This window comes from Syngnathus scovelli, chromosome 21, assembly GCF_024217435.2.
Source record: "Syngnathus scovelli strain Florida chromosome 21, RoL_Ssco_1.2, whole genome shotgun sequence".
NCBI lineage: Eukaryota > Metazoa > Chordata > Actinopteri > Syngnathiformes > Syngnathidae > Syngnathus > Syngnathus scovelli.
Window position 1 is genome coordinate 6,602,311 of NC_090867.1, and position 13,251 is coordinate 6,615,561.

Genomic DNA, 13,251 nt, shown 5'->3' on the forward strand with positions numbered 1-13,251 from the left:
ATTTGTACAGTAAACTGTACAATTCAGCTGCTGCCATATGTGCCTTTTTCCTGCCCTTATACTTTACGGTCTTATTTTGTATTTGATGTTTCATTGGATGTTCACTCTAGTGGATTTCCCAGCTCAATAAATACTAAATAATAAAAAAAATTACCCAAGTGTGTTTTTACCATACATCTGCCGTACATCACTTTATTGACATAAATACAGTTCCTTACAACCATTTTGTGAGTGTTGTGCATTGTCCGCTGCAGAAGGTCACTTCAAATCTTGCACAAAATGGTTGCAAAAACATTCAGCAAAGTCTTTGCCCATGATAGGAGTCCAGTGCTATCTCTGAGATGGACAAAGAAAAGCTGGTTGAGGTGTCCATGAAGAATCTGGACTTTGGACACCTCAGTTGGCGCCAGTCTTTGGCGTCCGGGCACGCTTGGCCTCCTCGTCCAACTCGTCCATGACGCGCTCTTGGGAGACAGAGTAGAACGTGTAGCCGTCTGTGTGTGGGTGAAAGCAGTTAAGGGGAAAAAACAACAACATAAAATAGCATAACTGTAGATGAAAATAATAATACTGGAAATTATATTTAGATAAAAAAAAAACTTCAGAGAATAACTATGAATACACAAAAAACAAGAACTGCGTATAACATTCACTAAATAATTTTAGAAATACCTTTACTTTTATATATATCATTAAAAATAGACAATGCATTTTGTATAATATAATGAATTTAAAAATGAATTGATTTTAATGAATTGCCACATTCTCCAAAATTACTTTGCTGTTGTTTTCAATTCCAGTTGTCAGTATATTAAATATGCTTAATCATACATTTATCATCGTTTTTAAAAAATATATCTGATGGAAAAACACGAATTCGTGTCAGTAGTGAGTTCACCTTGCACTGTCGTTAGCATTTAGCATTAGCAAAAGGATACAGATGCCCAGCACTAGCGCCCCAATGGCGATCCCGGTCACCACGTTCCGCGTGCGTAACGTCTGCGTCTTCTTCTTCCACTGCTCCAGCTCCACCTGCCTGATGAAGTGCAACTGCTCCCGGGACAGTTCCTCCTTAGCCGGGTCTATCCTGGTTGCAAACGGGGAGTCGGATGGCTTCGGCGGCTTGTCTGCCATGTTTGTGGAGCTAGTTAGATAACCTGCTTGTTTCACAAGTTGCTCCTGCAGAGTTACAAAGCATCGACACTGAGCGCGACTATGCACATAAACGCTAAAGATCTAATCCATGCTGTTGTCAGATCGGATCAGTGTAATGCATCTATTAAACATGTCCGGCGCGAAACATTCACCGGAATGTGCAACGAGAAAACTGTCCTCCCCCGCCCCCGGTTTTACTCACGGCTTCAGTTCCGAGGTCACAAACTCCAAGGTAAGAGCGCCATCCTGTGAAAATACGATAGAAGACAATAGACTAATTGAAACTTGACAACATTTAATTGAATTTCAACATTTTAAATTCGTAGTGACCGGTCAAATGACGACGAACAGAGAAGATATGGCGAATCCTGAAAGTTTAAGGTTTCGACAAACCTCCGTCGAAATCCTGAATGACTATTTCATCAATCTCAACGAGAGAAACAAAGATAACCTCCGCAGTTTGTCCACCTGTAGCGGAGCCTTCAAGGATAAAAGACTATTTGGTAAGTAATAACATTAGTTGGCAAACGTTGAAATGGCCATTACTGATAGTAATACTTTTGACAGATAATTTCGAACTGCATTTAGTTTATTGTGACGCTGTTCGTTATTTTTTTTTACAGGCCAAAATTAGCCAAAAACTTAAAATGGCTGCCCTTCAGTTGTCGAATAAATTCGAAAACCTCAAGTCCTTAACTACCTCCTGACCCCAAGTGGGCACCTTGACGTCAATTTCAGTAGACACCAGGGGGTGGTGCTGCATAAATTGTCAGCCTAATTGGAAGGCTGGAAATGGATGATTTATTCTGCTCAATTCTTATTCCTCATACGCAATATCAAAATGTGTTTAATAGAATATGCATCCATCCAATAAATTTTCTGAACTCCTTAATCCTCACGAGGGTTGAGGGCTTGCTGAAGCCTAGTCTTTGAACATCCAGAACTGGTCGCCAGCCATTCGCAGGGCACACATAGACAAACAACCATCACAATCACACAATTTTTTTTTTTTTTTTTTTTTTTTGGAATATGGGAGGAAAGCCACGCAGGCACGGGAAGAACATGCAAACTCCATACAAGAGCCGGAATCTAACCCTGCACCTCTGAACTGTCACGGTTCTCAAATTGAACTTGTGACCTTTTCCACTATTTGCTGTTGTGCATTCCTGCACTGTATGATGAATTAGCGCCGTGCTAATAAGGCACTCCTGAACAGAAGCGGAACAATCGATAACACTCTGAGACTTAATGGCCGATGTTTCATTCCATCAGCTGCCTCCGCATGTACCGTAGACTGTATAATATTTCATTGTTGTTGTATATCAGCTCCCCTTTGCTGACACGCATGTTTCCGCAGAATACATTCTGCTGATGTGCGAGGAGCTCGGACTGGACTTGCCCGTCGCTTATCACGCCGTCGTATTACTTCGAAGGTAAGAAGCCATTTTTGCTGTGCCGTTCAGATTGAATAGATGGGAAAAATACTCATAAGATGTACTTAGGTAGAATTACTGATACTCATGATTTGTTTCCCACAACTGGTTTTGTTTGGACATCTCAGGTTCATGGTCAAACACGTCACACATTTGCTGAGAGGTGCGAGAGAGGCCGAAGCGAGTGCCCGTGAGGATGCTGCGTTCAAGAAAATCCGGGATAACTTCGCCTTGATGGTGTTGTCCTGCGTGCAGCTGGCCAGCAAGTTGTCACTGCAAAGCCAGGTAAGACAGAAAGCGACTTACAAGCTCAATAACACATCCTGAACTTGTCTTCTTTACCAGATCGTCGAAATCAACAAGGCTGTACGTTTTCTGCGCTCAGTGGGCCTCAACTTTTCCAAAGAGGACGTTCTAAAATCGGAGCTGATGGTCTTGAACGGTCTGCAATTCCAACTGGACCCTCCCAACCCTCTCACCTACGTGGAAGTACTTCTGGAGGTGCTCGGTATGGCTGGGCCGCTTTTGAATAAATTCTTGAGATCTAAAATCATGGGGAAAAAAAAAATCGCTAGAATGATTAAAAACTGAAAAAACAATTTTTCCATCCCACATCCGCAGGCCACAACGAATCAAGCGCCCCTGTGGAGCGCCTGCACCACATCTGCTGCCACGTGCTCCGGTTCGTCAGCTTGCAGCACGACGCGGTTTACGACGCTCTGCTGGCCGTCACCACGCAGAGCCCCCATCCTACCGCGGAGCAGAGGTGCAACAGCTTCTTGAACATTCCATAGATCGCTCAGAATATCTTTCTGCATTTGTAAAGGTTACTAAGCTTTATGAACAATAGAGAGAAGTTTATGCCGGTGACAGAAGACTGCATGCTCCTGGGCGTGGGCGTCATCGCCGCCGGCGCCTTCATCCTCCACGTCAGAGACTGGCAGCAGGTGAGAATCCTGAAACTGGAGCGCTGCCGTTGGCGCTCATTATTTGTCTTTTTTTGCGCTGCAGGTTGTGCAAGAACTGAGCCACATCACAGGAATCTCCACCACCAGCATCCGCAGCTTTGCCCAAGTCACGCTCGCGCTCCTCACGGGAACCCCAAGTGATGTTTAATGCTCTCTTCTGCTCACGTCATTGACGAGAATAAATCGCTCACATCAGAAGCGACAACAGTATTTGGTTTGTTACTTTTGCTTCATCGGTAAGTATTTGAAATCCATTCGGCACAACAGTGGGCTCCCTAGACGGACGTTAAGAGCAGTGTCCCAATACTTTTGCCTGAACAACGCATCAAAACCGTTTCTTAGAGAAGGGAACATCTCTCCCTAGTGACTCGAAGGCCCCCAGGTGGTCTTTCCACTGTGGCGAATCATTGAAGTGGCAGCCCACTCTCGCTGCCGGTCACGCTGGAGGTTAATCTGGAGACAACACGGCGAGCCTTGAGCTCCGTTCGTTCCGCCACGGCGCCTGACTCGGCGGCCGCAGGTGGCGGGGAGCGTGAATCAAGTCAACTCTTTCGCTCTACCTCCACCATTTGACTACATTATCGCTGTGCAATAAAAACACACTTTTGTGAGAAGTTGACAGCCGAATATGATTGGATTGATGGCTGCTAAGCACCCTCGCCGCGCATTTTTGTCCACATGACATCGTCTGCGTGGTGATAAAAGCCCTCGCCTGACACGAACGTTTGACTGCGGCGAACATTTAGCATTTTATTACAGACCCAAACATCCACAGGGAGTCACCTTTTGACAAGGACTTGAAAAGCGAGCGAGCAATCTCGCCCCTAGCGACTGTTGCTATGCGTGCTGTTGCTCCACGTTTAAATAGGTTACAGTTCCTGTACATCTACGCTATGTGCTTTTTTTTTATGTGGCCTTAAACAGCCTCATATATTAAGTTCAGTCTTATTTATTTATTCACAACAGAAAAGACAAGTTGCGTGGTAACCACGGCCACCTGTGACCACTTCCATCGTGAGCAACGCCGTTTCCAGGGGCCTCCGTCGGGTATTTCTCATTAGGGAGAGAAAACCTTTTCAAGAACAAATATGTCCCGTATGGAGTTTTGACAAACACGGTGTTAAGGCTTCAGACTAAAGGTTATATTTAGCCACATTGCTTACAACTTGACCTGGTTGATGGATGTTGTATACTCGCAAACACAGCGTGTCGCAAAAGCCACCACTTCTTTTTTTTTTTTTCTGTTTCTTTTCAGGTCTCCATGTAAGGCCATCAGAATTTGACGGCTTAGGCTTTGCAGATTTTGAAAGCAGAGCATTGATTTAACACTGGAGCAGTGTTGAGTTTGTCTGCCCTCGACTCGGCGCCATTTTGAGAAGCTTTATGACCGTCACATTGCTTCGACTCGCAATATTCAGTAAAAAAATAGTAATAACGGTAGCAAAAAATGAATAACATGAATAAATAATTTGAGGAAAAACAGCTAAATTAGTGCAACAAATATCAATAAACTCAGGCTCCCCTTTTAAAAAAATATTCCACATAAATGTCATCAGAATGCATCCTCTCATCCGTCCTAACTCGAATGTATGACTTTTTAATCAGAATCCAATTGGGAAAAAAAAGCTTTTAAAAATCAATTTACTCTCCTCAGACTATCCACATTTGATTTTCTATCTTTGTACCTTTGACCCCTTCTGCTTTAAATTCATCCCATTCATCCATTTACTTGTGTGTGTGTTGGTGTATGTTAATCACACACGCTTTTGTCGCATCTCGAAGGTTGTAAGAGTGCCTGATGGCCCTCTAATCATATCGATGGAGGAAGAGGTGCACGAGAACCGTGACTGGCGGCGACCATCGATCATCTCGTGCATCAAACGCTCGTCTGAGGAGGGAGGAGGAGAATTGAATTGTGATTGACATCCACCGGCGCTTCCCTTTAATAACGATGAAGGAGTGAGGTATGAGTGCGCCCTTGCATCATGCATAATTCACCAGGCGAGACCCACTTTACACCCCCACCATGTTGGAGCCCCCGCTTGTCTTTTGTGGCCTTTTAGCATCAAGTGGTTTGCCACAAGGAAGTGTGCGACTTGAAGATGTTAGTGTGTACATATTGTTTTGTGTCATTTAAATCAGGTCCTTTGTGTCTTAACGTGGCAAGATCAAAAATTAGACATGGAAACCTCAAATACAAAGAAGTTGGGAAATACGTGACTTTTTTGTCTATAAATGTTGACTTTGGAGTATTTGGACTAAACAGACATGATTTTGAAATAGTCTTTTGGAGCTCTTATTTTGAAATTGTCTTATGGAGCTCTTAATTTGTAGGACGCTACCGGAAGTGGAGCGTGACAGCTGCTGACGCTTGCCACTTTGGCAAGTCCTGTCAGCAGCAGCGTGTTGTTGCGACGCTGCGTGGCACTGCTTGCCTGGGGCTGCTTGTGATTGACGAACCCCCCTCCACCACCACACACCGCCACCGGCACCCATGGCGCACATGGCCCAAAGCCTGACTCTATCAGCGGCGCGGAGCTAGCTTCAACCTATCTCCCATGGGTGTCGCTGCCGGTAGCGTCCTGCATGAGTCGTCGTCCGGTGCGGCAAACCACCGCAGAGTGGCTCTGCTCGGTCCGCCGGAGAGATCGTGTGTCGGCCAGAGAGCAGGACGACGAGATGTGATGCCAGAGTCGGGCTGCAAAACAAAGGTCCGAGTGTAGGAAAAGCCTCCAGGTAAGCGAGACATTTTTCTTTGTATCTTCCAACTTCCTGCATTTTCTGTGCGCAGGTTTAGAATAGAACACGCTTGTGTGGTGTTCTCCCCATAATCAAACAAGCCTGTTCAAGATAGAACACGACCCCCACTCACCCATTATGGAGTTTTTAATGAGGAAGCATGCCCCTTGTAGAAAATAGCAAACACATTTTTATGCAGGCTGCACAAGGCAACATGTGTTCTTTTATATTATAACCCTTACCTCTGCAATGCATTGTTCTAATTTATTAGACACACACACACACACATCTTTTTTGAAGTAAACAAAATGAGTGGTCTACCTTCTGATCTTATGCAATAGAAATTGACAGCACAGGGGGGCTAGTGGTTAGACTGTTACACCGTCGTGGGTTCGAATCTCTGCTCGGTTCACTTGTTCTACTTGCGTGGGTTCTCTCCTTTCCACATTTTAGGTGCATCTAAAACTAATCATCCAGAAAGTCTCCAGGTCCCCCTAATGGCAACATGCACTATAGGAAATAGATGGATGGAGTCTAAAAGGGCCCACATGGTGAAGGTTTGAATCTCGGCTCTAGAGTTAGCACGCGCTTCCCGGTAAAAGTCAAACGTTAAAAGCCAAGAAGCTGTTGTTACTTGTTGAGTGGCTGGAGGCCAGTATGTGACATCTGCTCCATCCTCAGACGTGTGCTTTAATAGCATGTTGCAACAAAGGCTTGCTAATCAGACTAATGAAGGCCCACCACATACCGGACGCTCATTTTCTTAACTCCAATAAGCTTTTGTTGGCCTTAGCGTGGGTTTTACGACGGGAATGAGACACCATCAGTAAAAGTAGGTCTACGACGCCAAAGGTGGTTCTCTGCGATGTAGATAAAAGACAGTCGGGCCTCAAAGGGTCCTCTGATCACATCATGTCTCGGGTTTGACTTATCTTCTCAACCTCTGTCATCTGCAAACGTGCTTTTCCATTGTGCTGCTTTTTCCCCCCTCCTCTCTCGCTAAAGTTTTTTTATCTGTCGGTCAGACAAAGCCTCGTTTTTCCACCGGACAAGCCAAAGCTGCCATGCTCACAAGGTTAAAAAAGCAAATTAATCTCGTTTTAGCTTATATCATGCTTCCAGAGCCGGAGCTCTGTGATATCAAAAGCCAAATATTCATCCAGAAGTCACACGCAATGAAACAGGATGTGCTAACTCAACATTCGGTGTTTATGTTGTCGTATAGTCTATCGCGGTGCGGCGGGTAGTTCCTCTTTTATGACAATTTATTGTACTCCTTCCCCTCAGAGTGCCTTTTCTCTTCCCTAATTTACTGTCCATTTACAAGTGACACCTGCTGTGCTTTATAACAGTCGCTTTTGTCAATATCAATCTAAAACTGCATTTCAGGAACTGGCGGTTAAAAAAAAACGGTATCAGCATAGACCTCATGAGATCTGAGATTTATTGCTGTTTTTTTGTTCTTGTAATCAGAATATTAAAAATAGCTCTCGTGATGTACTTCTCCAGCCCTGATTCCCAAAGATGCCTTCAAAAAAGAAAAGTGATGCGAGGAAGGCTTTATTATTTTTTTATCCTCCCCCCCCCCCCCCCCCCCCAACTCTATTTCACGTTCATGTTGTCTGTTTCTCATCAGAGAATCTATTTTAGGATCAGTCCACTGGATCACAGCGCACCGCTGTTTCCGCCTTCTGCAATAGCGGCGCGTACAAAAAGACAATGCCGAGGCCTACTTAAGGTTTTCGGAACGATACGATTTCTGTAAATTAATTAAATACCGACATTGTTCTTTAACTTGAACTTGTCTAGATGATAAAAATATCATTGAACGCTCCATACGTTATTATATTAAAGCAGTAATGCATTCAAGGCTTGTGCAGGAAAATGAATTATTGACCTACATAACCCAGAGGAAGCGACTTCTTGGAATGAAATATGGAAAAATGCAAAGCAGCCTTTGTGTTGTACAAAAAAAACTTAGGCAATATTAGAGTCTTCGAATATATTGCAACCTATCACAGCTCTATAAAATACGCCCGAAGGTGGATAGTCGTATTAATGCAGTGTTGGTGGAGGAACATTTGTGATTAAATCAAAGCGATATTGTCGAGCATTCTATTCACCCCACAAACATGTATGGAAAAAAAATCATTTAAAACTGAATAACTAAGTGGATTTCTCAAAAGGCAATAAATGAACCGCGCCCTCTGTTGGCGTTTCACAAGTAGGAATGCGGATTTAGAGCGGAATGCCATTTGCTAGAACCAGGACCACAGCTGCTAGCTAAAGTAACACAAGTCTGCCTGCTAATTTTGACCTCCGCTAAAGTTATTACGACACGTCTCGCTGCCTTTTACAAACCGGACTTGCATTGTAGCCTTAATGAATCACGTTAATCCCTTTTTCTCCCGAGTGCTGTGAGCATTTTAGGCTTTTGCCGGCGTCCTCAGGGGGGGACCCGCTTAGCCTGTTAGGCAGCTGTTGGACCCGGGCCCAGCTGCCGCATGGGTTCCGGAGGAGAACCTCCTGGCCAGAGTCACGGTTTGCATTGTCCAACCCTTTTTGACCTTTGTATTGCACAATGAACGCAAAGCCTTCAACATCTGTCGCTATTAGCGGATTGCCGGGGTGTCCATATTTTCTCCGTCCCGTATCCCACTCGCATAGATCCGCCCCTGGATTAGGCAGCAGCAAATAGCGTTCTTCCTGGACCGCCGAGCCACCACCGTGACTTGACCCACCTCCACTCACACTGGCACTCTGTAGCACCTAAATGGACGCTCTGTTCCTCGCCCCTCCCCTCCGTCCACGTGCGCAGCAGGAGACCTGGGTCGGAACGGCATTCGCAGGTTAACTCGGCAGTAAATTGCCAGGCGAGGACAAGCGGCGTCGTTGTTGCGAGCGCAGCTGTTTCCTTCAGCTTTGTGTGCAGAGGCGGGCGTGGCGGGCATGGCGGTGGGCCTAAATAGAATAATTCCACGTGTGGTCACACTGATCATTTTTAGGCTTGTTATTTATTAGTTTGGACTAGGGCCCCCGTTTTATTTATTTAATCAGCATGATATCGCGGTTTCACGAGACATCCCATATTTTCCCTCTGAACCTCCAGGAGAGGAAGCTCAGGTGATGTAACAGTCTCCCGAGGCTGGCAACATGGCGCCTCAAGGTCAAGGTCGCTTGGTCTCGCAGTGGGTAACCCCCGGGGGGGAGGTCCACGTTCTCTTAGAGCCTAATGAGCGTCTAATTGATATCCAGCTGGAAAACGCCACGGTTGCTTAATGCTGCTTGCGAGCAAAACATATTCTATGCTCTTTTGAGTTGAGCCGCCATGACACGGGGGGACCGAGGGCATGCATTTTTAACACAGCAAGCCCTGGAGGTAATGACTAACAATCACACTGGCGGCTTAGGGAACTTTTTTTTTTTTTTCTTTCCCCAAGACGACACTTTTGTGTTTATTTCTGTCTGGCCAGCTCTTATCATCCAGACGACGAGAGACAGAGAGGAGCTAGCGTCGCGACGGCCGAGCAACATTCCCCGCGACGCCTCGTTCTTTATGAGTCGTAATGAAACGGGCTCAAAGGACGAGGCTAATCCGAAGCGGCTCGCTCGAGCCGTATCTCATTTGCCACGCCAGAAACGCCGACGCGGCCCCGCGGGGACGACTCTCCGGCGTTTAATCAACAGTGAATGAGATCAAGTGAGCGGTCAAACGTTAGATGCAAAAGTTGCCTCGGTGTCGCGACGATACGGCCTTGAAAGATTTTCAAGACTTTACCAAATCCGTTCCGTCTGTTCATCAGACATTCTGACTCGAGGGATTGAACCGATTTAAGATGGATTTACACCTCATAATTTCCAGTCTCAGACTTAAAAACTGAAAAGTCAGAAGGAAGATTTAGCGATTTTTACCGGAGTCACAGCACGCCGCCGTCATCTCGTGAGCTAGCGCAGTAATCTCAGCGGGAAATCGACCTTGCTAAATGCCGCGTGTCTTCATATGGCCATTTTTCTTTTTAACCTCATATCAGCTATCGTTGCCTGCGCACCATGTGCTCATTTGCATAATCAAATGGAGCAAATATTCGCTCACAGAGGACAGTATTTTACAAAAGTATTAAATAAATTTACCGTTTTCTCGCTTGGTTGAATTCTCCATTCAGTTTGTTTCGACTCCCATCAACGGGTCGAGCTTAATTATAGGACTCACCCAAAGAGCAACGCGGACGCACACCCTCGAGGAAAACACAACGTCCACGACTCCTTTGTGCCGCACTTACAATCGACTTCCTCGCACTTATTTACTCGTCAATTGGGGGAAGTTAAGCGCTCAGGCACCGCGTGTGATTTTGTAAAATTCTAATCAAACAAGGCGGCGTAGAAGACCTGCAAAATAACACACCAGTCGGGAATCTTAATGGGATTATTGATCGGAGATAGCGCAGCTTCCTATCGCACAAGTCGCTTATCATGTGATTGGGGATGTGCTGAGATTTCTGATGACAATCAGATTTTTCTCGGATGGCTCTATTAAACCGTAAATGTGTTGTTTGAGGTCCAATTTGAAACATTTTTGTGGAGTCGTTTTTTTTTTTTTTTTTTGTGGCAGTTCATTATTCCCGGCAGGGCTCGGTCACTATTTGTATCTCACAAGAACTTGCCAAAAATAGCGTTTATTTTTGTAGTTCTGCTGGACTTGAGCAAGTCCATGCATTTGCCAGTTTATTGGGGAGACCTCAACTTGCCCTGTGGGATAATAACGGCCATCTATCAAGAAAGCCCTTTGTCATCAACAAGGAGAATTGTGTTTTTTTTTTTTTTTTTCCATTTGATGGAGCTTGGTGAATACGCCGCATTTGATGTTCCCCCATCTCGCCGGCTGTAAAATTGACTCCGAAATAAATCCAAGAGTCAAATCTTTAGAGTCTGTCTAGAGTTATTCTGAGTAGACGTGAAAGTCTTCTTACGAGGACCGCACAAAAAAGTCATCTAATTCACACGTGACCTGGACAAAAGCACACTCAGACCTTTCATCCCGCATCGTTCGTCGTGATTGACAGCTGCCGGCGGGCTCGTGCGCTTGCATAAACTTGACATCTCGCCGTTTCTCGTCGTCCTTGAATGGTGCGTGCGCTCGCGTTTGATGTGCTTACCTGGCGGGGCAGGAAACGAGGTTAATAACTTCCTCTTGCCTCGGGTCTCTCAAGTCGTGTCATCATCCTGCACAATTGATGCATCAGAAGAGAAGACCAAGCAGCCTGCTTGGGTTCAGAATACCTCCTCGGAATTTTTTATTTTCGCTGTCCCTTTAATTCTCCCATTGCTTCACGTCAGTAGATCTTTTTTTAATCGTCCTCATGCAAATGTGGGCCGGCGTTGATTACCTGCCACGAGGCGGATGACCTTCCCGCCCCATTTCACGAGGGCTCCGCCTCCTCCTCTTTAATAGCCGCCCTGTTTGTTCAGAGCGCCACAAGGGCGGCCCGGTATGCAAACGAGCAGACGTGACGGACACCTCGGCGGTGAAAGGCGACGTTTTCAATTAGGTTTCTGTCGGTCAGCCCAACGCCGCTTTTGTCGGCGGCGAGCGCTCGCTGTGGCAAGTGGATTTAAGAGCGGGATTAATCACAAAATCTAGTTTGCAGGAATCCAATACCTGATTCAGTCTTTGATTCTGTTGTAATGATGCTTGAGTCTCTCATTACTTTTTTTAATGAATCATCCTGATTCAAATGCAAAGTAGAATTTCAAATCTGGGCTAGGCTTTCTTTGCATTTTCTTTCTCCCGCTGTGCGCGTGTAACACACATCTGTCAGCACACACATCTCGGAAGAACCCGAAACCATCGCCAAATGTGGTTTTCAGCGCGTTGGTCACAGATGGTCCTCTGACATTGATTCTCATGCGTCAGCAGCACACTTTTTATTTGGGAGCATTGTCCCATTGCTGCACTTTCACTCGTAATAAAATGTCTGTGAAACTGACACATTTGCCTCTGCCCGTAAAAAAGACAAACAAAAGAGCTTGTGCGTTAAAAAAAAAAAAAAAAAGAACTCACTGCTGCAACAGTGTCGAGAGGAAAAAACGTCCTGTTCAATAATTCATCGTGATATTAAATTACACGGAACGCGCTACAAAGCGATGATTTGGTATTCCATCTGGAAGATGTCTTGGCTAACCGTCCTGGTTGCGTCTTCTTAATTTTCAGGCCGCCGGGCTAACGGGAGATAAATCCAACGGGGGCGCCCCTGCAAATGTGCCCTTTGCCATTAAGGAAGCTTTATTGATTGTAAATAAGCTTAGTAATTAATGGATGGGGCAGACGGGAGGACCTTGGGGGGGGGGAGGGTCTGCTTGCACCTGCTGCATGCGGTCTTTTGTCCGAGTCCGACATGCTGATGTGCAATGTTGTCGTGATTGTATGACAAATAATAATAATTGTCATCCTCCCTTAACAGATTGCGATCCGGCCACCCCTCCCGCCATGTTCCGGAACAGCTTGAAGATGCTGCTCACGGGAGGCAAGGCCAACCGCAAGAGTCGCAGCAGCGGTGAGTCGAATGACTTTCCCCATTCTCGAAATGTTGTTTAGCTCCGGACCCTTTTCAAGAATCAGTTCCCCCCCCATCCGGTCCCTCTCACGTTGCCATGGCGACGGACGGGGCGGAATAGCGAGTCTCGGCCAACTGACAGGACAATTAGAGCTTGTGGCATTGCTTGATTGGAAAATATGAGAAGGGGTTGAAGGTGGATTTGTCTTGACGAGCACTCGCATGACTAATTAGCGTGCTGGACGGACGCCGACGACACGCGACACACTCCCAGCAGCTCACCATATCCGGCCCACAAACTGCGACTGCAATGCCTCAGCAAAATTTACGGCGGAACCAACTTTATATGCTTCCTAATCAAAGCAGTTCTTTGCTGTGATTTGTAATGCCGAGCGATAATCTGTC

The 13,251-nt window shown here is 45.7% G+C and overlaps 3 protein-coding genes across 4 annotated transcripts in view; 2 read left to right on the top strand and 1 right to left on the bottom strand.

Annotated features, from left to right (window-relative positions):
- Positions 1-161: 161 nt before the first annotated feature.
- Positions 162-1,199, bottom strand: coa3a (cytochrome C oxidase assembly factor 3a). The gene is made up of 2 exons (XM_049758936.2): positions 939-1,199; positions 162-494 (listed from the first exon to the last, which is right to left on the bottom strand). Exons 1-2 carry the CDS (start codon positions 1,132-1,134, stop codon positions 397-399), a joined length of 294 nt encoding a protein of 97 aa, XP_049614893.1. The 5' UTR covers positions 1,135-1,199; the 3' UTR covers positions 162-396.
- Positions 1,200-1,348: 149 nt separating this feature from the next.
- Positions 1,349-3,761, top strand: cntd1 (cyclin N-terminal domain containing 1). Its single transcript, XM_049758345.1, has 8 exons — positions 1,349-1,387; positions 1,482-1,658; positions 2,513-2,588; positions 2,717-2,873; positions 2,934-3,096; positions 3,210-3,354; positions 3,439-3,535; positions 3,600-3,761. Exons 2-8 carry the CDS (start codon positions 1,493-1,495, stop codon positions 3,702-3,704), a joined length of 909 nt encoding a protein of 302 aa, XP_049614302.1. The 5' UTR covers positions 1,349-1,387; positions 1,482-1,492; the 3' UTR covers positions 3,705-3,761.
- Positions 3,762-5,174: 1,413 nt separating this feature from the next.
- Positions 5,175-13,251, top strand: part of tanc2b (tetratricopeptide repeat, ankyrin repeat and coiled-coil containing 2b) — a 39,038-nt gene continuing 30,961 nt past the window's right edge. Inside the window, exons 1-3 of one of the 2 annotated variants that reach the window (XM_049758247.2) lie at positions 5,175-5,520; positions 5,891-6,292; positions 12,754-12,846. In XM_049758247.2, coding sequence (XP_049614204.1) covers positions 12,780-12,846 — 67 coding nt within the window. In that variant the 5' untranslated portion in view covers positions 5,175-5,520; positions 5,891-6,292; positions 12,754-12,779. The remainder of the gene's footprint in view (positions 5,521-5,890; positions 6,293-12,753; positions 12,847-13,251) is intronic. The other variant, XM_049758248.2, reaches the window with a different exon arrangement.

Bases quoted from the DNA above. Each gene is read 5' to 3' on its own strand.
- cntd1 (XM_049758345.1), top strand. From the start codon at position 1,493: ATGACGACGAACAGAGAAGATATGGCGAATCCTGAAAGTTTAAGGTTT. The intron at 3,355-3,438 runs GTGCAACAGCTT...TATGAACAATAG, and splicing joins CATCCTACCGCGGAGCAGAG to AGAGAAGTTTATGCCGGTGA. The intron at 3,536-3,599 runs GTGAGAATCCTG...TTTGCGCTGCAG, and splicing joins ACGTCAGAGACTGGCAGCAG to GTTGTGCAAGAACTGAGCCA.
- coa3a (XM_049758936.2), bottom strand. From the start codon at position 1,134: ATGGCAGACAAGCCGCCGAAGCCATCCGACTCCCCGTTTGCAACCAGG. The intron at 495-938 runs GTATCCTTTTGC...ACCCACACACAG, and splicing joins GGCGCTAGTGCTGGGCATCT to ACGGCTACACGTTCTACTCT.